Here is a 27,537-nt window from a genome sequence, read left to right as displayed (position 1 = left end):
ATACAAAGTATGGTTATCAATGATTTATTATGAAAATTAGGTTTACTAATTACATTCCAGTTTTTTTTATTTTAATTCTTTATTTTTGTCAACTTTCATCCAGGGTGAGGGATTTCATTTAGGGGAAGATAGTGGGATGGAATTAAGGGGGGTGTAGATAAGATTGAATTAGTTCATATGGAAATTTAAATTTGAAAGAATGATTTAAATTTGTATGAAATATTATTATTGTGATTCTTATTGTATTGAATGTATTTTTGAATTATTTGATTCTTTCAATAAAAATAGTGCTAAACCAGATCCAAATGTGGGCATAGGACCAAAATCCTTCCCAGGACTTAAGGATCCCACTTTTGGTCCTTGGCCCTAGTCTAATTTTCACCTCCGTCACCATCCCCTGTTCCTATCGTGGAACTTGATCCAAAACTGTTCAAAAGAAAGAAAGAGGAGTTATTTTCAGTTTAACCCTTTCAGGACCAAGGGACATATTTGTCTCATAACTTTAAAATCCTATCAATTTTGATTGGGATAGTCTACAGTTCTAAATTTGATATGTACGGATTCCATAGGATACTGCCTTTATGTAAACAAACTGGTTCCGACATTCATTCATTAGCGTCGTTGCCAGATTGACGAGAAGATTCACTTGCCACACTGTCCATAAGCCAGAAGTGTGATTTAAAAAAAAAAAAATATTTCACAAAAAAAATCAATTTTTTGGCATCTGCAAGCCCTTTTTACCATAAAAATGTCGTCAAAACCACAAAAATTGGCCTACGATCCTTATGGTCCTGAAAGGGTTAAGAAAACCTGAACTTTGTACCAATTTTATTTCTTCCTAGCGTGATTCTAAGGGCTCCTTTTACAAAAAGGCGTGCTAGCGGTTTAACGCGGTTTAACAGCGAGTGGTGGGTGCTTGGAATGCACTCCCAGAGGAGGTTGTGGCAGAAACTACTGTACTGGGATTCAAGCGCAGGTTGGATGCACACCTTCTTGCATATCATATTGAGGGATACGGTAAAGTTGGGTCTCCAAAAAAGAGTACCTAAATGGGCCGCCGCGTGTGCGGAGCACCGGACTGGATGGACCTCGGTCTGATCCGGTGGAGGCGTTTCTTATGTTCTTAATACCGCAAGCTAAACCGCTGGCCGTGCTACCCATTACCGCCTCCTTTTGAGCAGGCGGTAGTTTTTAAGCCAGCGCGGGGGGTTAACGCGTGATGAAAAATCGCACGCGTTAACCCCGTTAGCACGGCTTAATAAAAGGAGCCCTAAGTCATTAAACAAAAAAAAAACAACAACAACGAAAAAAGTTATCACACGTAGTCCTCTCCTCCCAACATACACAGTTGCGAGTTTGTAGACTTCAGTGTTCACGTCCAAGGCGTCGAGTATTCCAAAGAAATGTAGAAATTCAAAGTATGAGGGATCTTCAACCCCCCCCCCCCCCTTTTTACAAAGCCGCGTTAAGGCTTTTTTTTTTTAATCGCCAGCCACAGCAGCATTAGCTCCAACGCTTGTAGGAATTCTATGAGTGTCGGAGCAAACACTGCGGCGGACGGTGATATAAAAGCCCTACCGCGGCACTTTTATTTTCTTATACACTATTAAATATCTCAAAAGCAAATTGCAATCACTTTTCCACATAATGGCCCTGTTTTGCGCTCCACTTTCCCCTCCAGCCATCTTACTAGTTTATTAATGCCATCGGTAAAGAAAGTTTTTGGCCGAGCGCAAAAATATGAAAGTGCAGAGACTTTTTGAGGAACCCTCATATTCATTCTATCTTTAGGGGCAGCTAAACTCACCTGGGTTTCCAATATTTAACACTGAAGAGGACAGATGAGCTCTGGGAAACAGGGTTTTGCGCCTAGTTGCGCCTGGAGGTTAGGGAACGATCTTAATGCCTAATACCAAGGCAGATCATGCCGGAAAAACACAGAACAACATAGCTGCAATTTTCCATGGATCACCAGCCTAAGAAAGCAAAAGAAAACCCACTTACGCTTTCTTGGACAATCATTTTGTTAAAGTATAAAAAGTGCCAGGGATTTCTGCACAGTTTGAAGTTAATACTTTATTACAATCAACACAGCAGCCAGAAAGTTGGAGAAGGAAGAAAGGTAACAGACAGGAGAAGCTCAAACAGTTTCTCTCTTCTGGTCACAGGAGTGATTATAGGCAGCCATGAAACGGAAATGTAAAATTCAAACACAGCGATGACTCTTGCCGAGTCACCCGCTAGAACCTCACTCTCGTAGAAAGTGAAATCCCAGAATGGCGTCATTACGTAGAAAAAAAAAACAAACCCCCCCCAAAAACCAAACCCCACCTAGCCCTGAATAACTAACAACTTCCTGGATATCGCACTTGCTTGGGCCAGCAAGTCTTCATGGAGGGAGAGACCCTTGTGTCAGAGTTGCAAGATCTGAAAACAAAGGATGATACCACATTGAAGTGGATGTGGCTCTTTTCAGGCAACATCTCTGCTTCAAGTCAACAGAACAGTTCTTTCTTTTCAGCTTGCTGCCTATACTTTCTGAAGTCCCAATTACCTTTATCCTCAGTCCTACAGTTTTTCACATAATTTCCTTTCCACGTCACTCCGTTCTGTACCAGAGCATAAAGTGGCCTAGCAGGTCAGCGTAAAGAGCTGAGAAGCAAAAGACCAAAATCCTGTTTTGCCTACCCCCAATCCGTCTCCTGGTTTTCCTGGGTACCCCCTTCAGCAGAGCAAATGGCTGGACAAAGAGGCGCTCTGGCAACCGGTTGCTTTCACCATCCTCTTTTGATTTTGGGCTTGGACTCAAAAGGGCAGCGTGGTGTCTTTCGCCCTTTCCACGTCCATCATAAGCTCTTTGGAGTAGGGGTCCATTTTAACATTGCGTTGGTTGCAGCGGTGTAACCGCAGGCGATCCTGAGCCCCTCCACTTTGGCCATAGGCCCACCCTCAGTGGCTGGGTGCACCATTTATGAAGCTAGCAAGGATCCTACAGAAATCCAGACCCTGTCTTAAATCGGCTACTGTGGCTGCCATTGCCGTCGGTATCATGATATACTTAGTTCTTGCAAGCCCTTGCATACCTAGTACCAATTTGGCAAGTCAAAGGGCATGCTCCTTATTTCTTCAGCTGGGGGGGTGGGGCTCCCTGCCAGATAAGGTATTTTAATTTGGGGGGACAGGAGTGGGCACAGAGAAGGAAAAGTGCCCGCCCGTGCTATCCATCAGCTCCCCTCACCCCCCAAATTTCACTTTTAGGTTATGTGACGGGTTAGTTGACATAGAAATAAGCATTGCCACCATTTCACTGAGGAAATATTAATGCACCCCAAAACTAATAGCTGTCAGCATCTCTCCCCCTCTGGAGAAATAATTCCCACCCTCTAAGACCATCTCTCCCTCCCCTCAACTGTAAATGAACCTCTGAAATAAAAAAAAATCCAAATTTCACAGGTCTTAAGTATAAAAAGGAACATCTAGTTTAAAAACAGCACGGTTACAAGTGAGCCTTGGGTAGCACACAAAATTCATTCATTCATTCTTCCTTCCTAAAAACAGACCCTGGAGAGAACTGAAGTCAGCTTGACAGCACCAAGGCCAGGTACAGCCGGCAACAGCTACAAAATTGTCTCTCCGTAGTTCAGTCTTAGTGGTACCTGGCTATTTGTCACCTACTTTCTGGGGCAGAGGTGTGCCACAACTGGCTTCAGCATTTCGGTATCACCTGCCTCCCGCAACCACCTCCACAGAGGTGCCCTGGACATTTGTGAAGCCCCCAAACACGCTTCAGGGGCAAATCGCCAGCCTTGCAGATCCCAGAAAGCAGAGATGAAACCTCCTAAGGGAAGACGGTGGTCAGAGTATGGAAAAGTACAGAGGAAGGACAAACTCATACACCAGCATCCTCCGAAGGCTTTTCGAGTTATTCATGTATCAGTAAACACATCGGAAGAACACTTTGGAAATGCAGGGAACTTCCTGTCCCAGCAAAACTTTTGCAGAATAAAACCCTTCTCAAGTTCCTGCTGACGCCATCTTCCACTCAGGCCTCTTCAAGTCTGTGACCTCACGGACAGCGTTAAAGCTTCAATCTTCTGTTTGCCCCACCCTCCCTGGTGTCTCTGTGCCAGAGGGAAAATCAAGTTCAAATATGTCTGAAGGAAAGGCCAGAAAACCTGAAGACATTGGCTAAAAAATAAAAGAAGCCTGGCTAGGAATGACTTGGGCTCGGATGAAACCTTACATTGCGTCTGGCCAGGGCTCCTGTGCCGACTCCGTTAACCATCCAGCAGCTTCCGGATACTCTCCCGTTCCTTCAGCGTCTTCCAGGCCTGCTCCTTCTCCTTCTTGGTTGGCGTCCTCTTCTTCTGCCGTGCAGCCATGATCTTTCGGAAGGCGTCCATGACTTCGTTATCCGCCATCCGCACCCGCTGGCGCAGCTCCTGCTTGTTCATCTCTTCTTTAGCTAGTCTGCAACAAGGAACAGCTCAGCTTTACTATACAAGATACGACAAATGGCAAACACTAGAGCAGCGCTCCATAACAGGCCCACATTGTCTCCCTCTGTCCAAACAGCACACCCAGGCTTTATACTATGACACGGGGACAAATTTGCTCCTGTTCCCGCAGGAACTCAACTTCCTCATCCTGTCCCCGTGAGTTTTATAGGGACACGTTACAGTATAATCTCATTAGAATGGACTTCAAGGGACCTGGAAAAACAGTCCTTATATCCAGAGTTGCATTTTTATAAAACTTTATTTAGGGCAACTTGAAACAACGTTCAAACAATGAACAACAGTCACTGCACAAGCATATCGGCAACATCAAGAACAAAACTCAGTAAAACATTGGTATGGCACGAAACGATTGCAAAACCAGAACACTAAAAGATGTCGTACTGTACTGGAAAGAAAAATACTATCATTTTCTTCTGGGCTGCGTTTTGATACTATATCACTGGCACGCCACGCGCCTTGTAGGCGGAGCGTGCATGTCCGTTATAGCCGAAGAAAACTACAGCTAAAAGCGGCTCTGGGGACCAAAATAGTTGCCCGTTATATGCGAGTCCGCTACATGCAGTGATTTTCTGCATGTTCATAATGGCGCACGGCCAGGACCAGCGGACCTCGTCTGCTATAGGCGGGGTTCCGTTATAAGCGAGTCTGTTATAACGAGATTATACTGTATTGTTAAAAATGTTTGATGACTTGACATTTCACGAGTTTGTCTCTATGCATATTAATGTGCGTACATTTATGCTAATTTTATGCTCTGTTGGCTTGTTTTATTTGTTTTTGGCATTTATTTTACAAGTCAATAGTACTCAATTTAAATGTGTTTTTGCCGTCATTTTAACTTTTTATGTATTTTACTTTCATGCTCATGGTCTTTAATTTTACTATACAGTAAAACCTTGGATTGCAAGACAAGCAAAACATTTTATTCAATTTTGACTTGATATACAAGCAAATGCTTGTCTTGCAAACCAAGTTATATACCGCAGGACTGTGAAGTTCTATGCGGTTTACAATGATTAAAAGTTACAGATTGAAGATTTAGCGGTCAGTTATTGTGGGGGAAAAATTGTTCACTGTAGCTGCCTAAGTACTTTAGGAACAAATCTGTTTTTAGGTGGTTCTTCTCTCTCTGACACTGCGGGAGTGCAGCGACTGTTCTAAATGAGAGATGTTTTGCAATACAAGTACGTATAGTATTTTGTATTAAAGTTTTGGGGTTGCAGAACGAATCGTCTGAGTTTCCATTATTTCTTATGGATAAATACGCTTTGATATATGAGTTTTTTGGGATTATATGCATGTTTTTGGAACGAATTATGCTCTTAAACCAAGGTTTGACTGTATTTTGCATTAAAGTTTTGGGGTTGTGGAACAAATTGTCTGAGATTCCATTATTTCCTATGGGGAAATTCGCTTTGATATAAGAGTGCTTTGGATTACAAGCATGCATCCGGAGCGAATTATGCTCGCAAACCAAGGTTTGACTGTATATGGTTTTACTTATGACATTTGCCTGTTTTGATATTCCTATTATTTTGCTTGCTTTTTTAATTACACATACCCCCCTTTATGAAACAGTACATATACATATATATATATATTTTAATATACAGTGGAACTATGGTTTGTGAGCCTAATTCTTTCCAGAAGCATACTCATAAACCAAAGTGCTCATATATCAAAGCGAGTTTCCCCTTAGCAAGTAAGGGAAACTCGGATGATTGGTTCCACATCCCAAAAAGACCCCACCCCCGAGGCCACTGGCGCGCTTCCACCCCGCCCCGAGAACCAGCTTCGCCTCCCCCCCCCGTGAGCCCCCACCCCCAAAATCCAGCATCGCCAGCCCGAACCCTTACTGCGATCTGGCACCGGCACGCAGCACCAACCCACAGGACGTGCCGGTGGGGCCTGCTGCTTGCGGCTGATCTTTGCTGGGCTGGGCCTTGAGCATCTGAGGACCGGCACATCCTGTGGGTTTGTGGTGCGTGCCGGTGCCAGATCGCGGTAAGGGTTTGGGTGGTTGGGCGATGCCAGTTCTCAGGGGTGGGGGCTCGCAAATTGACTCAACTCTTGGTTTGCGAGGCACGATTTGCTCGTCTTGCAAAACACTCGCAAACCGAGGTTTAACTGGATATTTTTATGAAATGTGTTTTAAATGTGGGTCATGTCCCCCTTTTTACAGATACGGTTTTATTATATATCTGTGTAGCAATAAGCGCTTGATTTGATCCTTTAATTTATATTTTGGTAATTCACTTTTTTGAGTGTATTTTCATGTATACATTCTTGTCCTTCAATATATTCTCTTAGACCAGGGATAGGCAATTCTGGTCCACGACAGCCGGAGCCAGGTCAGGTTTTCAGGATATCCACCATGAATATGTATGAGATGGATTTGCGTGCACTGCCTCCTTGAGATGCAAATCTATCTCCTGCATATTTATTGTGAATATCCTGAAAACCTGACCTGGCTCCGGCTCTCGAGGACCGGAATTGCCTACCCTGTTTTAGACCTATATACTACACCCCTGAGGAAGGCCTCCCTTCGGAGGCCGAAACACGGTGACATCATTTCTAACCAGGACTTTCAATCATTTGGACTTTTTTAATGTGAATTATGAAGTGAATTTATGTGTATTATTATTGTGAATTGATTATTTAAAAATTTATATACTGCATATAACTATGTGGTTTTCATATCATATACATAAAATCTTACTTTCCCTGTGTTTTCTACATGTAGCATAGACATGACTAGACAATATCATTAACATCACCCCTTCCCCAATATAAAATGTCAATATACGAAATCAAATAAAAATTCAGCAATTAAGGAGCCAAAAAAGCATTGGATCAAATGATCCATGCCATGGTAATGACAATACCAATCAACATATACAGGCAGAACAAATCAAATACGTCAGAAATGCAAACAAGCTTTAAATCAAACATTACAGTCAGAATATTCTGATGAAGGTATTTTCAGATGAAATAAGCATCAGCATAGAAAAGCATTAGTAAATAATTGCATTTTCAGCATTTTCTTAAAATTTATCTTCCCAATACAGAATCGTAGGATACCAGGCAGGATGTTGCACAGTTCTACACCAGCCACAGACATCATTGATGCTCCAATCCTAACCTGCATAATCAATATTCTTCCCTCGAAACTTAATTTCATCCCATTTACAGATCTAAGTTCTCTTCTTGGTTTATAAATCTCAAAGAATTCTTGTAAAATCTTTGGAAAAGCATGATACAATGTCTGATGGATAATCGCAAGAATCTTAAACTGCACTCTTTGTTGTATGGGTAGCCAGTGCAATTTTTCCAACCCAGGAGTTATACGAGTAATCCTTGAAACCCCTGTGATTAATCTTGCAGCAGAGTTGATAAGCATCTGCAAAGCCCTCAACTTCCCTTTCCCCAAGGTTGATGTGGTCTTTCCCACTCCCCGCTTGTTCTTCTGTTGTTTGACATTACATGTTATATGTCCTCATGCTGTCAGAGGGAAGGCTTCCAGGTCAGCAGCAGGCCTCGTGTAGGAACCGAGGCTGCAGCTTTGCTAAGAGCAGCGTGGCTGGGAGGAAGTAAACACCCGCGAGAGGGAGGCATGAATTTGAGACACAGAATGGAGGGAAGTACGACGAGGGGCGCATTGGAACATGGAAGGGAGGAAGAGGGGGCGCGTTGGCCCAGGAAGGGAGAAGCAGGATCACGTTGGGACACAGAAGGAAGGGAGGGAGCACAAACTTCAAAGGATGGAAGGAAGAAAGGAGGGAGCATGAACTTGGGACATAGAATGCGAGTGAGGGAAAGAGATGCTAAGGTGGGGAGGGAATAGAAAAGGAGAATTGTTGGGCATAGGGAAGAAGAGAGAAATATTGGACATGGAGGTGGGAGAGGCGCGAGGTACAGATGCATGGGGAAGAGAGAGATGAGAGGGAGAAATGTTGGATGTGGTGGTGAAGGAACATTGGGACGGATGAAGAACATAAGAACGTAACATAAGAATTGTCTTACTGGGACAGGCAAAGTCCATCAAGCCCAGTATCCTGTTTCTGACAGTGGCCAACCCAAAGAGTAAAACAGATTTTATGCTGCTTATCCTAGGATAAACAGTGGATTTCCACAAGTCTTTCTTAATAATGGCTTATGGACTTTCTTTTAGAAAATGATCTAAACCTTTTTTAAACCTTGATAAGCTAATTGCTTTCACCACATTCTCTGGCAATGAGTTTTAGAGTTTAATTACACGAGTGAAGAAATATTTTCTCCAGTTTGTTTTAAATCTACTACTTAGTAGCTTCATCTCATGTCCCCCCTTAGTGCTAGTATATTTGGAAAAAGTAAACAAGATATTCGCATTTCCGTTACAGAGATTTAGGATTCCATACTGAAGCTGAAGGGTGTCACTTGTATCTTTCAACTCCTCCCCTTCACCAGTACAGAACAGCTTCCTCTTCTGGTGTAAGTGTAAACCTCCTGTATTTTCTTTCTATTTAAAACTACAGCACTTTGTATTTTCAGGCCTGCTTCTTTAATGTTTTTATAGATTGTGTACTGTACAGGATCCGAGTTAAGAATGGTTTAAAACAACACAGAACTCGTTCTTAATCCGGGGACTGCCTGTATATATGTAAAGCTTTGAATGTGTAACCACTAAAAGGCAGTATACATTCCAGCAGTTTCAGGTAATGCGCAGATGCGATTTCACCATCTTGGGAGTCTTTGTTTCTTTCAGTTTGAGCCCAACTCACCTAAGCAGCTCCTGTTTCTTTGCACGATTATGAGCACTGAGCGCTTTCAGCTCCGCCTGCCTCTTTCGAAGCTCAGCTAAGACTTCATCCTCTGAATCCTCTGCTGGGCGGTCCTCAGATTCCAGCAAACCCTGAGCGACCAGCTCCTCTTTGATCCGACTCTCCAAGGATTTAGTGTGCGGGACACTGCAAAAAAAAAACAAACCAAAAAAAGAAGAAATCATCCACCATGAATGACAGCATGAGAACAATCGTCACGTTTGCTCTTGTCAAGACTGGGAAGCGGCAGAAAGAGATGTTTGAGTGGCAAGACCAAACGACATTAGGGGGGGGGTCGCACCGATTGTCCCAACGGACCAACATAAAAAGGCAATGAGATTATTCCCTTCATCTGAAGGGGTTCCCGGGAGCTGCTACATCTTTCCTCCGATTCTTTAAAAATTAGCACAATACCTCTATGCACATTTCAACATACATGGGAGCCTTTTTGGAACACTATGACCCCAGTGGCTCATAGTCGCTTAGTGAACTGTTGCTCTGTTGCTTTCTTTGGGACGCTATGCATCTCCTCCCTGATTGGCATCTGTTGGTGTCAGGTCAAAAGCGCACCGGGACAAAGGCGCGCCCAGACAATTGAGCGCAGCGCGGAGGCGCACGCCGCTCAAACTTACTGTTTTTAGGGCTCCGACGGGGGGGCGTGGGGGGGGGTTTGGGGGGTTGTAACCCCCCACATTTTACTGAAAATTTCACTTTTCCCCACTTTACTTAGTAGACATCGCGCCGCGTTGGGGGGGGTTTGGGGGGTTGTAACCCCCCCATTTTACTGAAAATTTCACTTTTTCCGTTTTTAGGGAAAAAGTTAAGTTTACAGTAAAATGTGGAGGGTTACAACCCCCCATAACGCCGGCGCGATGTCTATTAAGTAAAGTGGGGGGGTTCCCCAACAAAACCCCCCGTCGGAGCCCCTAAAAACAGTAAGTTTGAGCGGCGCGCGCCTCCGCGCTGCGCTCAATTGTCTGGGCGCGCCTTTGTCGTTCGCGCCGTTGTCTATGAACCCATCTTTTGGGTTGGACTTGAAGGAGGACTGGGGGGTGGGGGTGGTTGTTATTTGAGTCTATAATGAGCTTGTTCTATTTGCTTGGTGTATTTTTGCTGTTACTTGTTCCTGGTCAGCCCATTATCATGTACTTGACATTTCGGGTACTAGGCGGATTAAGGTTGAGAAGGTGGGAATGGTGGGATCGTATTTACCAAAAAGTGAGCTTGTTTTCCAGTTTTGTTGAGCTCAATAAAATATATTTGACATAAAAGTTAGCACAACCTAGTTTCCTACAGAATCGGTTTTTTTAAAAATTTTTTTATTAAAACGCTCTCTAATATGCATTCTGCGTAAGACGAACCCATCACTTTCCACAGGAAGTTAATTGTTTAAGATATGGCACAATGCTTAAAAAAGCAAATCAGCAACATCTCAACTAATTTTTTTAGTTGCCTTTGCTATTTATTTTGGCACTTAAAACCTTCTATCCCGGGCAACACTGTTTCAGAGGATTCATTGCAAGAGCTTACCAATAAAGCATTACTGAAGAAAGTGGTCTCTCCAAGTTACTGTTAAAAGCTATTCTGGAAAAGGTCAAAGGGCAGAAATCAAACCATCCGGTCCTTGACAGGGGGAGCTCAAGCACGTCCCCAGATATGAGAAGGCACACTCGACAGCCAAATCGGTCCCAATGGTACATTCGAGGACACTAGATACCTCCACTTTGACCCTCACCTGAAAGGCTTGGTCTGGCTTCGAGGAGACGTGCTGGCCCCATCCACTCCCGATTCCTTGCCGGATATTTCTGGGATCGAAGAGTCCTCGACTGGGGATATAATATTCTCCTGATCAAGTAGAGAACAGAAAGCAAAGAGTTGGGGAATTAAACTGCAGTAAGGCGAGTGGAACTGTTGGCGAAAAGCAAATCAGGTATCCATTAAGATCTACGGGAATCTTGAGGTCAAAACGTTAGCTGAGCAGTCTTTCATGACGCACCTCAACCAAAGCCTGTAGAAGACGCTGTGTTAGAGGCCCAAAGGGGCAGCCGTCGTCTGGCTGGTCATGCTGGGGGTCCGATTTCTTCAGAAGGGCGTCCACCTCTAGAAAGAAAAGATGGCGACACCTGCAAACACGGAAAGACTGCACTATCCTCTACGCTAAATATAAAAACCACTGGTGGGAAGCAAGGCAGAGGGGCATATTCTGAAGTGCCTTTGCTCGCACACCACTGTCAAATTCATTCCTTTTCGGTAATCTGGTTTCTGTGCTTCCGGCACAGTGACGGTACCTTTAGTGTCCAGCTCGGTCAATGGTCCCATCAGGCCCTTCTTCTTCTCAGCTGCAGCAGCTGCCCGGGCCCCATCCTTCTGCTCCTCCAAAAGATCCTCCTGAGCCCATCGCAAGGAGTAGTGCTTCCCCAAAGGTGGGATCTAGAAGAACATGGAATCTCCATCACTATTACACTTCCCCCTCCATATTCGTGAATTCCGTATCTACGGATTCGCTTATTCGCGATTTTAAACCAAAAAAAGCCTTACCTGGTGGTCTAGCGGGTTTTCGGGGCTGGAGCGATCTTCCTACGCTCCTGCCCTGTGCAGATCGCTCACAGGAAATGGCTCGAGAGACTATGGGAGATCAAGGCAGTCATTTCCTGTGAGCGATCTGCATGGGACAGGAGCGAGGGAAGATCGCTCCTGCCCCGAAAACCCGCTAGACTACCAGGTAAGGCTTAAGGGGGGGGGCTTTCAGGGCTTAAAATAGCTGGGGAAGCAGGGGTTAGAGGCAGAACTGGCCCGTGAATATTATTCGTGTTTTTTTTAATATTCACGGGCCGGCTCTGCCCCTAACCCCCGCGAATACAGAGGGGGGAAGTGTAATTAGCTAAGGAGTCCTATATTTTTCAGGAGACACACGGGGAATAGAAGAAACATTAAAATAAATGAAAACCAGGAACAGCATTCCCTTCATCTCTTTTATAGAAGAGATTAGACATGAATGCACCCCTTGATATCTGCAAGCTGATTTTTTTTTTTTTACCTTATAATGTTCAGCCTCATCGTCCGGAGGCTTCAGAAGATCCTCTACCGTTCGGATCTCTTCGTTGGTGATATCGGCACAGTACGGCTCCACTGAGGCCCAAAACCTGAGGTCCCAAACAGACACACAGCACTAAGCATCTTCCAACTGAGGCATTTCGTGAAAAGTTGGAGCAAAGAGAGCAGCAATGAACGACAAGTCGGGCTCATTAGGAAACAGTCAAAGCCCACCTCTACTGGTAAGACTAATCCCTTTTGCTCTGGCAACCAAGATACAATGTACCGGCCAGAGAGCTCTAACCCTGGATATCTTCCCTCTTTCCTTAAACTAAAACTTAATTTTATAGACCGGGTCAACTAAAAGGAGCTCGACTCGGTTTAAAGCAGGGATCTCAAAGTCCCTCCTTGAGGGCCGCAATCCAGTCGGGTTTTCAGGATTTCCCCAATGAATATGCATTGAAAGCAGTGCATGCACATAGATCTCATGCATATTCATTGGGGAAATCCTGAAAACCCGACTGGATTGCTGCCCTCAAGGAGGGACTTTGAGACCCCTGGTTTAAAGTAATGTAATGCATAATACATAAACTTGTCAAGAAAAAGTAGACTAGAGTAGTTAGTTTCCAAAATGTTTAGCAAACAAGAAGGTTTTCAGAGCTTTCTGGAATAAAGCAAAGGGGCCTAAACTTCTTAGTGTAAAGCATTCCAGAATTTGGTTAATTTATAAGCAAAAAAAAAAAGAGTAAATCTCGTGAAGGTTCTGTTTTTACCACTAAGAGAGGGAAAATGTAAGTTTTAATTTTTGAGAACTTCTGTCGAGATGAGACCTTATATGCCTATTTCCATTTTTTACTTTGAACAGACTGGGGATCAGTTTCCAAACTGAATACCTAGAACAGTGATAAAAAAAAAAAAAAAAAAAAAAAGGTCATAATGTGATTTCAAACTTGCTTACATGCTCACTCTGTAGGTGCTCCAAGCAGAGCAACTGAAAAAGTGTATAAACTATACCGTTCAAAATAGAGAGAATGCATAAACATGATCATGAAATCTAAGCACGGCTTGAAGCCCAACTTCCCATATAAGTCCCCAAAACTCAGTAGCCACAGCGTATTCATTCTTGGCGTTTTGCGAGCAGGCTCGACTCTCTGTCCTGATCTGCTTCATTGACAAATCGCTTAGCCATACCCTCCATTATCTGTTGTAAAACTCACCACTCTTCCTCGACTTTCTACCAGCATCTTATGAAACACAGACACAGGAAGAAGTGTTGTATTAAAGCTCTCAAATTTGCTGCCAGAGAATGCAGTGAAAGCAGTTAGCTTAGCAGGGTTTTAAAACGTTAGGAAATTATCTGAACAAGAAAAGTCCAAAAGCCATTATCAAGATGGACTTGGGAAAATCCACTTCTTGTTTCTAGAACAAATCTGGTTTACTTTTTGGGATTTTACCAAGTACTTATGACCTGGATTAGCCGGTTGGAAATGGGATACTGGGCTTGATGGATTAGAAAATGACACGGGGACAAATTTGTCCCCGTTGGAACGCTAATTACCCATCCCGTCCCCGTGAGTTTTGTCCCTGCCCCCATTCCTGTAAGCTCTGCCTTAACCACACAAGCCTCGAACACTTATGTTGCTACTTATTATTTTAAAGTCAGATGAGGACGGAGCTTGGGCATTGGTGGAATAAGGCATTATGACATCACAATCTCAGCTCTAGAATGTTGCGACTTATGATTTGAAAGTGTTTGAGGCTTGTGCAGATGAGGACGGAGCTTAGGCATTGGTGGAATGAGGCATTATGACATCACAATCTGAGCTCTAGAATGTTGCGACTTATGATTTGAAAGTGTTTGAGGCTTGTGCAGATGAGGACGGAGCTTAGGCATTGGTGGAATGAGGCATTATGACATCACAATCTGAGCTCTGGAATGTTGCTACTTATGATTTTAAATGGTTTGAGGCTTGTGCGGATGAGGACGGAGCTTGCAGGAATGAGGCAGAGACAGGAAAAGAACTCGTGGGGATGAGACAGGAAAATGAGTTCCCACGGGGATGGGGAAAAATTTGTCCCATGTCATTCTCTATGATGGACCTTCAGTCTGTCCCAGTATGGCAACTCTTATGTTCCTAATAGAGTTTTAATCATTGAATCTTACTGTAAGCCACGATGGTGCCTTAGTATGTGATGTCAGCTTGCTTGCCAAGTTGCTTACCTATTAGGAGCATCATTTTTGGGGATTCGGGGAACATCAATGGGCTCATCTGTGAATTCATACTCTGGGATCTTAGGCTGCAGGTTTTTAGATTTGGGCCTTCCTGGGCCAGGACCGGTTCCATGACCTCCCTTCCCATCTAATTTCTGCTTTTTGGGTTTGCTGTGTTTGACCGGGGTACCCAGTTCATGCTCTTTGCCCAATTTCAGGAATCGCCTGTCGCCTTTCTTATCCTGCCAGTCTGTCAGGATCTGGAAGAACAAGGAGAGAAAAAGCATTAAACATATAACTTGAATGACGGCTTGACGTGTTCACGACACAATGCAACTAATGAAATGCAGAACTTAAGAGCAGCAACCTCTCCTATGCTTTCTGGGAGATATGAAAATATTTCCAAACACATTGCCAGACAACATGGTAAGGGCGGTTAACATAGCTGGTTTTAAAAAAAAGGTTTGGGAAAATTCCTGGAAGAAAAGTCCATAGTCCGCTGTTGAGACAGACATGAGGGAAGCCACTGCTTGCCCTGGATCAGTAACATGGAATGTTGCCATTCTTTGGGGTTCCGGAATCTTGCTATTCTTTGAGATTCTACCTGGAATCCTGATACTCTTTGGGGTTCTAGAATCTTTTTTTTTTTATTATTATTAAATTTTTATTGAAAATTTTGAAAATAGAAAACAGCAAACATGGACACCGGTCAAAGCATAAATGCAAAAACAGCAAGTATACAGTGGTGCCTCACACAACGAACTTAATTGGTTCCAGGAGCAAGTTTGTTATGCGAAAAGTTCGTTATGTGAAACGCGTTTTCCCATAACAATACATGTTAAAAAAAATAATTCGTTCTGTAGCATAAAATATGCTAAGATGACATAAAAAAAGATAAATTTTTTGTTATTATTTTTATTTAGATACATCTAAAAACATACATCTCCCTGTCCTTTTACTTCCACTATCTTCCTATCCCATCTCTATTCCCTTTTGTCCCTCTCCCCATGATCAATCATCTCACCACCTCTCTCTTCCCTCACCCTCAGGGTTCAAGATTGCTTCCACTCTTTTTCCTGTTGTTCTCTCTGCCTGTCACCCTATGATTTAGCATCCCTTCTGCCCTTGTCCAATATTTCCCCTTCTCTCCCTCCCTCTCATCCCCTGCTCCAACATACCGTATTTCGACTGCCCTTCCATCCCCAGGCCTGCCAACTTCCACTCATTTACTGCTTTCTCCCACCTCTGCCAAAGCCCCCCCCCCCCGCAGTGATCGGCAACACCAGGCACCCCCCCTCAATCGGTGAAACAGGGCCCCCCCTCGATCGGCGAAACAGGGCCCCCCCTCGATCGGCGAAACAGGGCCCCCCCTCGATCGGCGAAACAGGGCTGGCGACTGCTTTCTCCCGCTGCTGTTGAAGTCTGTAAACAACTTTAACACAAGCCACGGGGCTCTAACAGTGCGTATGCTGCCAACGGCTTCCTTCCTCCTTCCTCTCCCCTCATGATGTAACTTCCCATTTGGTTGATGGAGGAGGAGGATGGTAGCCGGTAGCGTCACGCACACTGCGCGGAAGGATGCAGCTCGGGCGACTTCGTTGTGTGAAACGAAGTCCGTTGTACGAATCAAGACAAGAAGTTCGTTGTGCGCAGCGTTCGCTGTGCGAGGCGTCCGTTATGCGAGGCACCTCTGTACCAAGAAAACAATCAGCAAACCAAGAATGTACAAAAGACACTGCAGAACAGCACAACAATAAACCCCATATCCCCACCCCTAGCCCCCTAAACCTGAGCACTCCAAGAGAGACTCCCTGTTGTTTCTTCAGGAGATCCCCCCTATCCAACAGCCCCCCCACCCCCCTTGGTAAGCTTATAGCAATGATACCATTTTGTCCATAATCAAAGTCCAAGTATGGGGTTCTAGAATCTTTTGTTACTCTTTGGGGTTCCGGAATGTTGTTACTCTTTGAGATTCTGCCTCAAATCTTGATACTCTTTGGAGTTCTAGAATCTTTTGTTATTCTTTGAGATTCTGCCCCAAACCTTGATACTCTTTGGGGTTCTAGAATCTGTTGTTACTCTTTGGGGTTCCGGAATCCCAATACTCTTTGGAGTTCTAGAATCTGTTGTTACTCTTTGGGGTTCCGGAATCCCAATACTCTTTGGGGTTCTAGAATCTGTTGTTACTCTTTGAGATTCTTCCCCAAATCTTGATACTCTTTGGGGTTCTAGAATCTGTTGTTACTCTTTGGGGTTCTAGAATCTGTTGTTACTCTTTGGGGTTCCGGAATCCCAAAACTCTTTGGAGTTCTAGAATCTGTTGTTACTCTTTGGGGTTCCGGAATCCCAATACTCTTTGGGGTTCTAGAATCTGTTGTTACTCTTTGAGATTCTGCCCCAAATCTTGATACTCTTTGGGGTTCTAGAATCTGTTGTTACTCTTTGGGGTTCCGGAATCCCAATACTCTTTGGAGTTCTAGAATCTGTTGTTACTCTTTGGGGTTCCGGAATCCCAATACTCTTTGGAGTTCTAGAATCTGTTGTTACTCTTTGGGGTTCCGGAATCCCAATACTCTTTGGGGTTCTAGAATCTGTTGTTACTCTTTGGGGTTCCGGAATCCCAATACTCTTTGGAGTTCTAGAATCTGTTGTTACTCTTTGGGGTTCCGGAATCCCAATACTCTTTGGAGTTCTAGAATCTTTTGTTACTCTTTGGGGTTCCGGAATGTTGCTACTCTTTGGATTTTGGCCAGGTACTAGTGACCTGGACTGGCCACCATGAGAACGGGCTACTGGGCTTGATGGAGTATTGGTCTAACCCAGGAAGGCTAGTCTTATGTTAGTCCTATTATAGCCTTAAATTTGCTGTTTCCAAGTTTACCTCATTGATTGTATTTATATTTGGTCAATTTACTTTTCTTATGCTGTTAACAAAACCATAACTTTTATGTTAAAACTGTACCTGCTTTATATTGTCTTGGGTGAATCTCTTCATAGAAGTGGTTAATAAATCCCAATATATAACACCCCTCCCCCTTTAAAAAAAACCCCTTAGCGTGGTTTTTAGCGCCAGCCATAGGAATTCTATGAGCATCGGAGCTGTTACCGCTGCCAAAAACCGTGCTACAGATTTGTAAAAGGGGGAAGGGGTAAATAAATAGCACCTTGGCAAACTCGCTGCTTTTCACAACTTGTTTTTTTTTTTTCAGCTACTTCCCCTGACCTAAAAAAGTTAGGTTGGTGTACGGCTTGACACCTCTCAAACAGCCTTTTTTTCCCTCCCGCCCCACCCTAATGAAAAATAACCCCCGACACACTCGCCTGCGTCTCTGCTTCCAGGATCCGCAGCCTCCGGCTTGCGGAGGACAGTAGAGTTTCCAGCTCAAGCTGCAGGGTGTCCAGCTCCTCGATCCCAATCCCGTCATCTTCCGATCGCGAGAGCACAGCCGTGTATCGAGGACACACCTTTAAGTGATCCACAGACTTAAAGTCATGGAATTGCAAGGGGCAATCTTTCAACTCGCTCATGATGCAATCGTGACAACAATGAACCTACTGGAGAGAAACAAAGAACATAAGAATTTGCCTCCACTGGGTCAGACCAGAGGTCCATCGTGCCCATCAGTCCGCACCCGCGGCGGCCCATCAGGTCCATGACTTGTCATGTTATCTTGATTTAGCCCTATAGCCCCCTTGTTTTTATCTATACTCTTTCCATACTCTTATCTACCCTTATCTGTATCCCTCAATCCCCCTATCCTTCAGGAATCCATCCAAAGAGCGATTGTTGACAGCAACAAGAAATCCCATATAGAGCTCACTTTTCAGAACACATAAAGCGATATAAATAAAAATACAGATACAAATACACACACAGATTAATTTGATTAGTGACTATGCCCCTCTTCTACGAACTCAATGAGCGTCGGGAGCAGCACGGCACTCCGTGCTAAAAAACGCTAGCGCGGTTTCGTAGAAGAGGGGGCTATGTCTGAGAGACTTACAAACATAATTACATAAGAACATAAAAACAGCCATTCTGGGTCAGACCAGTGGTTCATTTAGCCCAGTATCCTTAAAACACAGGGGGATATTCTGTGCATCGCAAGTTAGGCCGCGCCCAACTTAACCCTTTCAGGACCATAAGGATCGTAGGCCAATTTTTGTGGTTTTGACGACATTTTTATGGTAAAAAGGGCTTGCAGATGCCAAAAAATTGATTTTTTTTGTGAAATATCATTATTTTTATTTAAAAAAATCACACTTCTGGCTTATGGACAGTGTGGCAAGTGAATCTTCTCGTCAATCTAGCAACGACGCTAATGAATGAATGTCGGAACCAGTTTGTTTACATAAAGGCAGTATCATATGGAATCCGTACATATCAAATTTAGAACTGTAGACTATCCCAATCAAAATTTATAGGATTTTAAAGTTATGGGACAAATATGTCCCTTGGTCCTGAAAGGGTTAATTGAGAAACGCCGTTTAAAATGGCGAGAAATGGCAAAACTAAAGCGCCTACCCTGCCTGAATAAAAGGCGTTGAAACCGTACCTATGTGGGCACTTTACAGCGCTTACCACCACTATGGGCGAGGCTAACGGTGTAGAGGGCTCGACATAGCGGGTCTTTGAGAGAGATTTGCCTGAGTGCACCGAGGCGGTACCGGGTGAGGAAGACCGATGTCGTTCCCGGGACCGGGCAGGGTCGGCAGCAGCACGGGTATGCGCTGTAGGTGTTTCAGCCAAGAGCACCGGCATGGAGGTATTAATCGGTACCGAGGGGGTCGACACCGATGGGACAGTGCGAGGCTCGGACCGGTCCTGTACCGGAAGGTGCGGTGCCAGCAACAGTTGTTGAAGTTGTTGCTGCAGCTGCTCCTGTAACTGTGTTTGGAGTATGGCCGCGATGCGGTCATCCAGGGGAGGCACCGGTACCGCTTTTTTCTTCTTCGGTACCAAAGGTGCCGCTCTACGCTCCGGCGATGAGGAGGCCGATGATGAGGCACTCACCGAGATCAGAGCGGAGCGTTTGCGGGGTCGGTGCGGTGCCGGGAGGGCCAGTGTCGCAACCGTGGCAGGAGGGCGCTCGAGGGAAGTGGAAGGCTTCTTAGCCGGCTTACCTGGGCCCAACGACCCTGAGGAAGGGTCCGGTGGTGTCGACGTCGTCGGTGCCGACTTTTGGGGTGCCGTCGACGTCGCAGCAGATTCCATGGCAGATCCGGTACCGAACAAAATATTTTGTTGGATCTGCCTATTTTTCAGAGTGCGCTTTTGAAGCGTAGCACAGCGGGTGCAGGTGTCAGCCCGATGCTCTGGACCCAAGCACTGCAGGCACCAATTGTGCGGGTCGGTGAGAGAGATCGGGCGTGCACACCGCTGGCACTTCTTGAAGCCCGGTTGAGGGGGCATGAAGGGAAACACGGCCTCCGCAAAATCAAAGCCAGAGGCCTGGATGGTGACAACAGGCCCCGCGGGGGCCGGCTCGAAAAAATAAAGAAAACTCAACGAGTTTTTTTTTTTTGAAAAGAAAATTAAAGGAAAAAAAAAAAGAAGAAAATCGAAAAAATACGCGAGCGGGAAGGCAAACTAAATGATTTCAACAGCCGTTGAAACACATGCGACTTCTTCGCTCCGCGGAAACGAAGAAACTGGGGACCACGCACTCCTCCGTCGGGCGGGAAGGCACTCGCGCATGCGCGGTGCGGCCAACTAGAACTTTCTAGTAAAAAGTGTCCGTACCGGGGCTCCGTCGGTGACGTCACCCATACGTTAAGAATATGCTGCCTGCTTGTCCTGGGATAAGTGGCGTTAGGCCCTGTAAAGCACCTACGCAGGCGTGATTCATGGTATAGATAGGTACCGTAAATGTAGGTCCGAGAAACCTGGCCTACATTTCCGGTGTCCATCTTTCACAGAAGCGCGATTCTCTACAGGGTACCGTCGCGTGACTGACTCACAATCGGTGGCCGCCGATATTCAGTGCCCTACAGACCTATAGGGCAGTGGTTCCCAACCCTGTCCTGGAGGACCACCAGGACAGTCGGGTTTTCGGGACAGCCCTAATGAATATGTATGGAGGAGATTTGCATGCCTGTCACTTCCATTATATGCAAATCTCTCTCATGCATATTCATTAGGAGTAACCTGAAAACCCGATTGGCCTGGTGGTCCTCCAGGATAGGGTTGGGAGCCACTGCCCTATAGGGTATTTACCCTCCTACTTTTTTGAATGGTGTTTGGTTTGTTTCTTTGAGTTGGCACTCCGCTCGCATATATATGTATTATTAACTTTCATGTCTATTGTTCCTTTTCTCCCGATTGTTATGCAGGCCACATATATATGTGCTTCGTATCAATACTCTATACTCTTTTGACAAGGTGTGCTCTACGTTCCCACCAACACAATGTTTTTCTCACATAGTCTTACTAGTCTATCATCCACCATTATGTATGACGGCACCAGTCACTTTGCCGAGTCTTTGTTGTCACTCGGACCTAGCTTTATTCCACTTTCATACATTTCATACCCATTCGTTACATATTTCTATCCATAGGACCCCTGAGGAAGACAGTGCTGAAACGCAGACCGTGTTGGGTCCAAATGTTCTCCGTGTATTTGGTTGTTTCATTAAAGCCTTCATCCCGGACATCCACCCTCCACAAGTCTCTTGTTTTGGTTGGTTTCCCTTTTTACGGAGGCACTTGGGTCAAGAAGTAGCCAGCAGAAACCCAGAGAGTAGCAACATTCCATGCTACCGATCCCGGGGCAATCAGGAGGAGAAACATCAAGTTACGTAAAGCAGCCGTTTTAACCATCTGCCAATTAAAGGGTTAAATAATCACCGTCCTCCTCTAACAGACGGACAATTTAATTTTGTTCCCCCCCACCACACACATCTTTTACAAAACCGCGATAGCGATTTTTAGCGCAAGCCTGGGTGCGGAATGCTCCACGCTGCTCCCTTTGCTCGTATCGTTCCTATGAGCGTCAGGAGCAGCATATTCAGTGCGCCAGCCTGCACTGAAAAACGCTATCGTGATTTTGTAAAAAAAAAAAAGGAAGGGGAAACAAAATTTGGGAAAAATATTTTTGAGTGAAAGTTGAGAAAAGGTGATAAGGAAACAGCACACGGTCTGCTTTGCTGGGTTAGCTAGCTTTCCAACAGCTGATTTTCCGAATCTCTAGGGCAGTGTCTCTCAAACTTTTTTTTTTTTTAGCTCGGCCACACTAAACGAAGCAAATGCTTTTCGCGGCACGTTATAACGGAAATTGTAAAATTGCAAAGCCAACAAAAAAATTAACCCCCCCCCTCCTTTACAAAGCTAGCGTTTTTAATGCCGGCCGTGGCAGCAACGGCTCGGATGCTTATAGGAATTCTATGAGCATCGGAGCTCATAGAAGTTTAGTGGCCGGCGCTAAAAACGCTAGCGCAGCTTTGTAAAGGAAGGGGTAAGTTTGAGTTATTTATTTAAAGTTCTTTAAGCTATGTATGGGTAATTGTAGCAATGGTGAAACTAAAGTAGAAGGAACTGCTTCATGCAATGGATGTGCTTGTTTTTGAGTGCAGATTAACTCAAAACGCAGCTTGATAGTCGACAAGCAAACACATATTTTATCATCCACTATCTGCGGTCATTCTTTTTTTTTCTCTCTTTATTTTCTATCAGAGCTGAAAATCCAAGTTCACAAAGATAAAAAGATCCAAACGATAACAAAACCTTGATTGCTTTGTTTCTCAAGTTAGGATAACTACAGCAGACCCTTAATATTCACGGGGGTTTGGGGCAGAGCCGGCCTGCGAATATTGAAATATCGTGGATAACTTTCAGGGCCGGCTTTGACCCATCCCTGCCTCCCTGACCTTCCCTGGTGGCCTAGCAGCGACGCGGGGCAGGATCGATCGTCCTACACTCCTGCCCTGTGCATTGAATGATTTTATTTCCTTTTGAATGATTATGTTTTTGGTTGTAATTGGATATTCCTGAATTTTTTATATAAAATTTGTAATGTGTAAATAAATAATTTAAGAAACCCATTGTGTACACGATGTACATGTCATCTATTCTAGTGTATACTTACGAAGGCAATTTTTAAAAATAAAGTACAATCCTGAAAACTCTCGTGGCACATCGGGAATCTCTTCAGGGCACACAGTTTGAGAGATGCTGCTCTAGGGAATTGAGAAAGACAGGTCCTCAGTCTCACCCCTATTTTTACTGCTTGTTCCATTTTCTGGTTAGTTTCTTTTGTAAGAGTTCTTGAATCAAACACGTTTATGCTTATATTCAGAGGAACTGCAGCTCCAGCTTGTCCTTCGTCAACCAGATTTTGTGGCTCACTTGCAAATACCACTTGTCTCTGCTTCTTCTCTTACTAGTACTATTGCTGATGTACTTGGCATGCGAGTATTGTCTCTGCTTATTTGGTATATCTGCTTGCAACATACGTTTATCTGTTTTTTAAACCTTCTATACCAGTGGTCTCAAACTCGCGGCCCGCCAAGTACTATTTTGAGGCCCTCGGTATGTTTATCATAGTCAGAAAAGTAAAATAAAAGAGTTTCTTGATCATATGTCTCTTTAGCTATAAATGACAATATTATGATTAAGACTTAGCCAAACTAGAAAGAGTTTTACCTCATGCAAAATTGTCATTCATTACCTATTTTTTCTGAAGCCCTCCAAGTACCTACAAATCCAAAATGTGGCCGTGCAAAGGGTTTGAGTCTGAGACCACTGTTCTATATTGTAAAAGAAAATCCAAAGCCCCGAAGAGACTGCTGGCCCTTTTTATCTTCGTCAGCTCGTTTTACTCCTCTCAATATTTTTCAGATCCCGATTTATGATAAGTTTCAAGTTTATTAGGATTTTATATACCGCCTATCAAGGTTATCTAAGCGGTTTTTACAATCAGGTACTCAAGCATTTTCCCTATCTGTCCCGGTGGGCTCACAATATATCTAACGTACCTGGGGCTATGGAGGACTGAGTGACTTGCCCAGGGTCACAAGGAGCAGCGCGGGGTTTGAACCCACAACCCCAGGGTGCTGAGGCTGTAGATCCAACCACTGCGCCACACGCTCCTCACAGCTCAGGCTGATACTACAGGACTATCTTTCAGGTACAACTTAACATTGTAGACTAAATTAAGCGGAGCTCAACTCAAAGTCTTCATAGTAACACAGTAAATTGCAGCAGATAGAGAGACCTGAATAGTCCATTCAGTCTGCCCAACACTCGCACTCATTTTTAAATTCATGATGAAAATGTCTCCGTTTGACATTTCTGGGTCATACATCCAGTACTGTCCAACTACTGGAGCTGCTTTCCAAGCCCATTCCAGCCTATCCAAACCACTACGCACAGATTATTTCACTCTGAAATCCAAAGAACTGAACCTCCATATCAGTGTTTTTCAACCCTGTCCTGGGGACCCCCCCCAGCCAGTCGGGTTTTCAAGATATCCCTAATGAATATGCATGAGAGAGATTTGCATATAATGGAAGTGACAGGTATGCAAATCTCTCTCATTAGGGATATCTTGAAAACCCGACTGGCTGGGGGGTCCCCAGGACATTGTTGAGAACCACAGCTCTATATGGTCAATGAATTAATGACTTGATATGCCACAAAGGCACTGGCAACAGGTCGAGCAATAAAATAATTAAAAACAAACTACCCTGATGTGCTGAAAGATGGATGCTTAATACTTATGTGCTAGCAGTATATCAAATATAAGAAATGAAATCAACAGCCTTGATGCCAAGAAAGTTAAAGGAAAAAAAAGGCAAAAAAAAAAATCTCCTGTTCTCATAAGAAATTGCAGAAGTACCTGGATTTCAATACAATTACAGTATAGCGTATTTCATTTATCCTTGTAAAGGCCTGCTCATCTTGCAATACGAGAGGGTGCTGTAAAGTTCTCAGCCCAACCAAGAAGGGGATGACGTGGAGCCATGAAACTTAGAAGGTATTCCACGTATTCTCCCCTAAGTTCAACACACTTGGCACACTGTGCCTGAAGTTTCTGTAACCCTTTCAGAAAATACTCTGATGTCTGGTCACCGAAATACTGCTCTGTTGCTGCAATCACCTCCAAATCACTCAAAAATTGTCACTCTTTCAAACTCTTTTTAAGGTTTGGAAACAAAAAAGTGTCAGATGGGGCATGACCTGGTGAGTGGGATGGATTGTCTAGGCACTGAAACCCCAACTGCATCAAAACATCCATCGAGCCTTGTGAGCTGGTGCATTGTCTTGCAAAAAGAGAAGTCCTTTTCCACAGCTTCCCTCTCCTTTTTTCTTTCAATGCATCTAATCGGCACAGTAGTATTCTGCATTAATTGTTTGGCCCCTTGGAAGACAGTCAGTTATGACATCCCAAAATACCATGGCCACGACCTTTCCTGCTGACTTTTGGGTCTTGAATGTCCTTGGCCTTGGAGAACCTGTTGTTTTGTCTCAAGATCATAGTAGTATAACCATGTTTCATCAACAGTAACTAGTCATCCCAAAATGTTGGCACCAGCTCACTAAAAATGCAGCAAACTCAACTTTGAAGTGTCCACTCCATGTCATTACTCATCAATTTGACACGAACTAGAGGACATGTAATGAAGCTAAGGGGAGACAGGTTCAGGACTAATGTCAGGAAGTTCTGCTTCACTCAGAGAGTGGTTGACACCTGGAATGCCCTCCCAGAGGAGATTATTGCGGAATCGACCATCCTAGGCTTCAAGAGCAAACTAGATGCATATCTCCTTAAGAGAGGCATATAAAGATATGGTGGACTATAAATTACGCCAGGTGTACACCTGGCAGGGCCTCCGCGTGTGCGGATCGCCGGACTTGATGGACCGAAGGTCTGATCCGGAGATGGCAGTTCTTATGTTCTTATCAGCATTTAAACATTTGAACAACCAATTGCGTGACAGCTTATGCATATACAGCTGCTCATGGATTATACACCCAACACATTCCCTGGATAACTATAGTGCGTCAGCAATTGTTTTAGCCAATATTTGTTGATCTGTCAAAATCAGGTCATGGACAAGGTCAACAATTTACATTACATTAGAGATTTCTATTCCGCCATTACCTTGCGGTTCAAGACGGATTACAAAAGAATTATAAACGGTGGGTTACAATGGAAGATCATTTGTCATTTCTAGAGAGGTAAAGAGTAAGTCAGGTAGTTTCAGTGTGGCGAAGGACGATATATGTGATGTTAGGACTGTTTCAGGAATTTCTTGAAGCGTATAGTTTTTATTTCTTTTCTGAACATCTTGCAGTCTGGGGTAGTTTCAGGAGTTGACACCGCTTGAGGCCTCCCAGACCTTGCTGCATGTTCAGTCTCGAAATCTGCACCGCTGAAAGCCCGCACACCACTTCACTGTGGAGTGTGATGGGCATTTGCCACTCGATGTTTGCATCTTATGTTCATGGATTTCCTTTGGAGTTTTCGTCCACAGGAATAGGAACTTCATGACAGCTCCGAGTTCCACTCTTTCAATTGACATGGTTCAATCAATGATCTGAAACAATGTCAAAAACATAGCATTATGTTTTTGCAAAACGGGCACATTGCAAAAATAAAATAGCGCTCTTTTCAGCTACAGTGCCAAAGTAATGCTCAGAATTTAGGAAGTTGTTGGTTGGGCTGAGAACTTTTCAGCACCCCCTTGTAAAACCTGTCATTGAATCTCACTGTCGTATGAACCAACTATCCAGTTTTTTTCTTTATGTTTTGGAAGTGCATCATTTAGTTCAGGGGTCTCAAAGTCCCTCCTTGAGGGCCGCAATCCAGTCGGGTTTCCAGGATTTCCCCAATGAATATGCATGCAATCTATTTGCATGCACTGCTTTCAATGCATATTCATTGGGGAAATCCTGAAAACCCGACTGGATTGCGGCCCTCAAGGAGGGACTTTGAGATCCCTGATTTAGTTGGAGGCAGGGCAGAGGGAATCTGCCCCCTCCCTCTCTAAAATTTAATAGAAATTACCCCCCCCCCTTGGAGACAGTCATAGTTTGCATAATAACACCCACAAAGTTAGCATTTTTCCCAAACTGGTTCTGGGTCCCAGACACAATAGAAACCCCATGTGCTACAATGAGGGAGTTGCTCAGAGCTGGCTCTTGTGATCCAACATCACTATTGTAGTGATCACTAGTGAAAACGCACGCGCTCCCCCTCCCCTGCAGAAGGAGCAAGCGGGGGCGCGCCGGCTGCAGGTGACCCGGGGGGGGGGGGGGTGGAACGTGCAGGGCTGGAAGCTGCGGAGAGTTCCCGCTTGCCTCTCGCAGCCGCGCGGTCTTACCCAGTGCAAGCTCGCGCTCCCGGGCCTGGGCTGCTGAGGTGATGCCGGAAAGCGACAGCAGGTGCTCCTCCTCCGCCCCGCGGCTTCAGCCAGCCCCCGCTGCGGGAGAGGGCAAGGCCGCGGCGCGCTCGCTGCTGCTGCTGCTGCACAATTTCACTTCCGCCCCGCCAGCACCCTGCTCCCGGGCCGCCCCATCCCCGACGCACATGGAACAAGCCGCTCCCCCCTCAGAGTGAATGGAAGTGGCGGGAAGGTGGCACGAGGGGCGCAGTTCGAGGGGCGTTCGATGTGCGTTTCCTGAGCCGCAGGACAACTAGATTGCCCCGTTGCAAAAAGTGGGTGGATACTTTTCACTTGAGTGCACATAAAAAGCTTTTGAGTTCCGCGAAGGCAGCGACGAGCGCCTCTCAGCCATCCCCCTATCCGCACAAGTGCTCCTCGTCCCCTCCCGGCACGCGGGTCAGTTTGGTCCGACCCACATTCCACATTCCCTAATATGGAGAAAACTCGGAGGCCGCTTCGATCGTGGCAGGCGGTGCAGTGGTGCGCGCGGCTCTTTGGTCCGCGTCCTATAAGCGGCCGGATTGCCTGCGGGCGGGAGGAATATGGTCGACAGAACTATAAGTCAATGTTTCTACGATGCCACGCG

At 44.8% G+C, this 27,537-nt stretch overlaps 1 protein-coding gene across 2 annotated transcripts; it reads right to left on the bottom strand.

Moving 5' to 3' along the window:
- Window positions 1-2,050: 2,050 nt before the first annotated feature.
- On the bottom strand, window positions 2,051-27,470 carry TADA3 (transcriptional adaptor 3). 2 transcript variants are annotated; one of them, XM_033925998.1, is made up of 9 exons: window positions 26,889-27,470; window positions 17,886-18,119; window positions 14,574-14,824; window positions 12,357-12,462; window positions 11,608-11,749; window positions 11,316-11,419; window positions 11,055-11,164; window positions 9,281-9,466; window positions 2,051-4,470 (listed from the first exon to the last, which is right to left on the bottom strand). In XM_033925998.1, the coding sequence occupies exons 2-9, from the start codon at window positions 18,090-18,092 to the stop codon at window positions 4,278-4,280; spliced, it is 1,299 nt and encodes a 432-aa protein (XP_033781889.1). In that variant the 5' UTR covers window positions 18,093-18,119; window positions 26,889-27,470; the 3' UTR covers window positions 2,051-4,277. The 2 variants fall into 2 exon arrangements, with proteins under 2 accessions (XP_033781889.1, XP_033781890.1); XM_033925999.1 differs by having other exon boundaries at window positions 17,886-18,116.
- Window positions 27,471-27,537: the final 67 nt, after the last annotated feature.

The sequence above is a fragment of the Geotrypetes seraphini genome, chromosome 17, assembly GCF_902459505.1.
Source record: "Geotrypetes seraphini chromosome 17, aGeoSer1.1, whole genome shotgun sequence".
Classification (NCBI taxonomy): Eukaryota; Metazoa; Chordata; class Amphibia; order Gymnophiona; family Dermophiidae; genus Geotrypetes; species Geotrypetes seraphini.
Note: the sequence above shows the minus strand (reverse complement) of the source record. Positions and strands in the feature narration are given on the sequence as shown.

Bases quoted from the DNA above. Each gene is read 5' to 3' on its own strand.
- TADA3 (XM_033925998.1), bottom strand. From the start codon at position 18,092: ATGAGCGAGTTGAAAGATTGCCCCTTGCAATTCCATGACTTTAAGTCT. The intron at 12,463-14,573 runs GTAAGCAACTTG...TTGGGACCTCAG, and splicing joins AAAAATGATGCTCCTAATAG to GTTTTGGGCCTCAGTGGAGC. The intron at 11,165-11,315 runs GTGCGTCATGAA...CTACTTGATCAG, and splicing joins TTCTACAGGCTTTGGTTGAG to GAGAATATTATATCCCCAGT.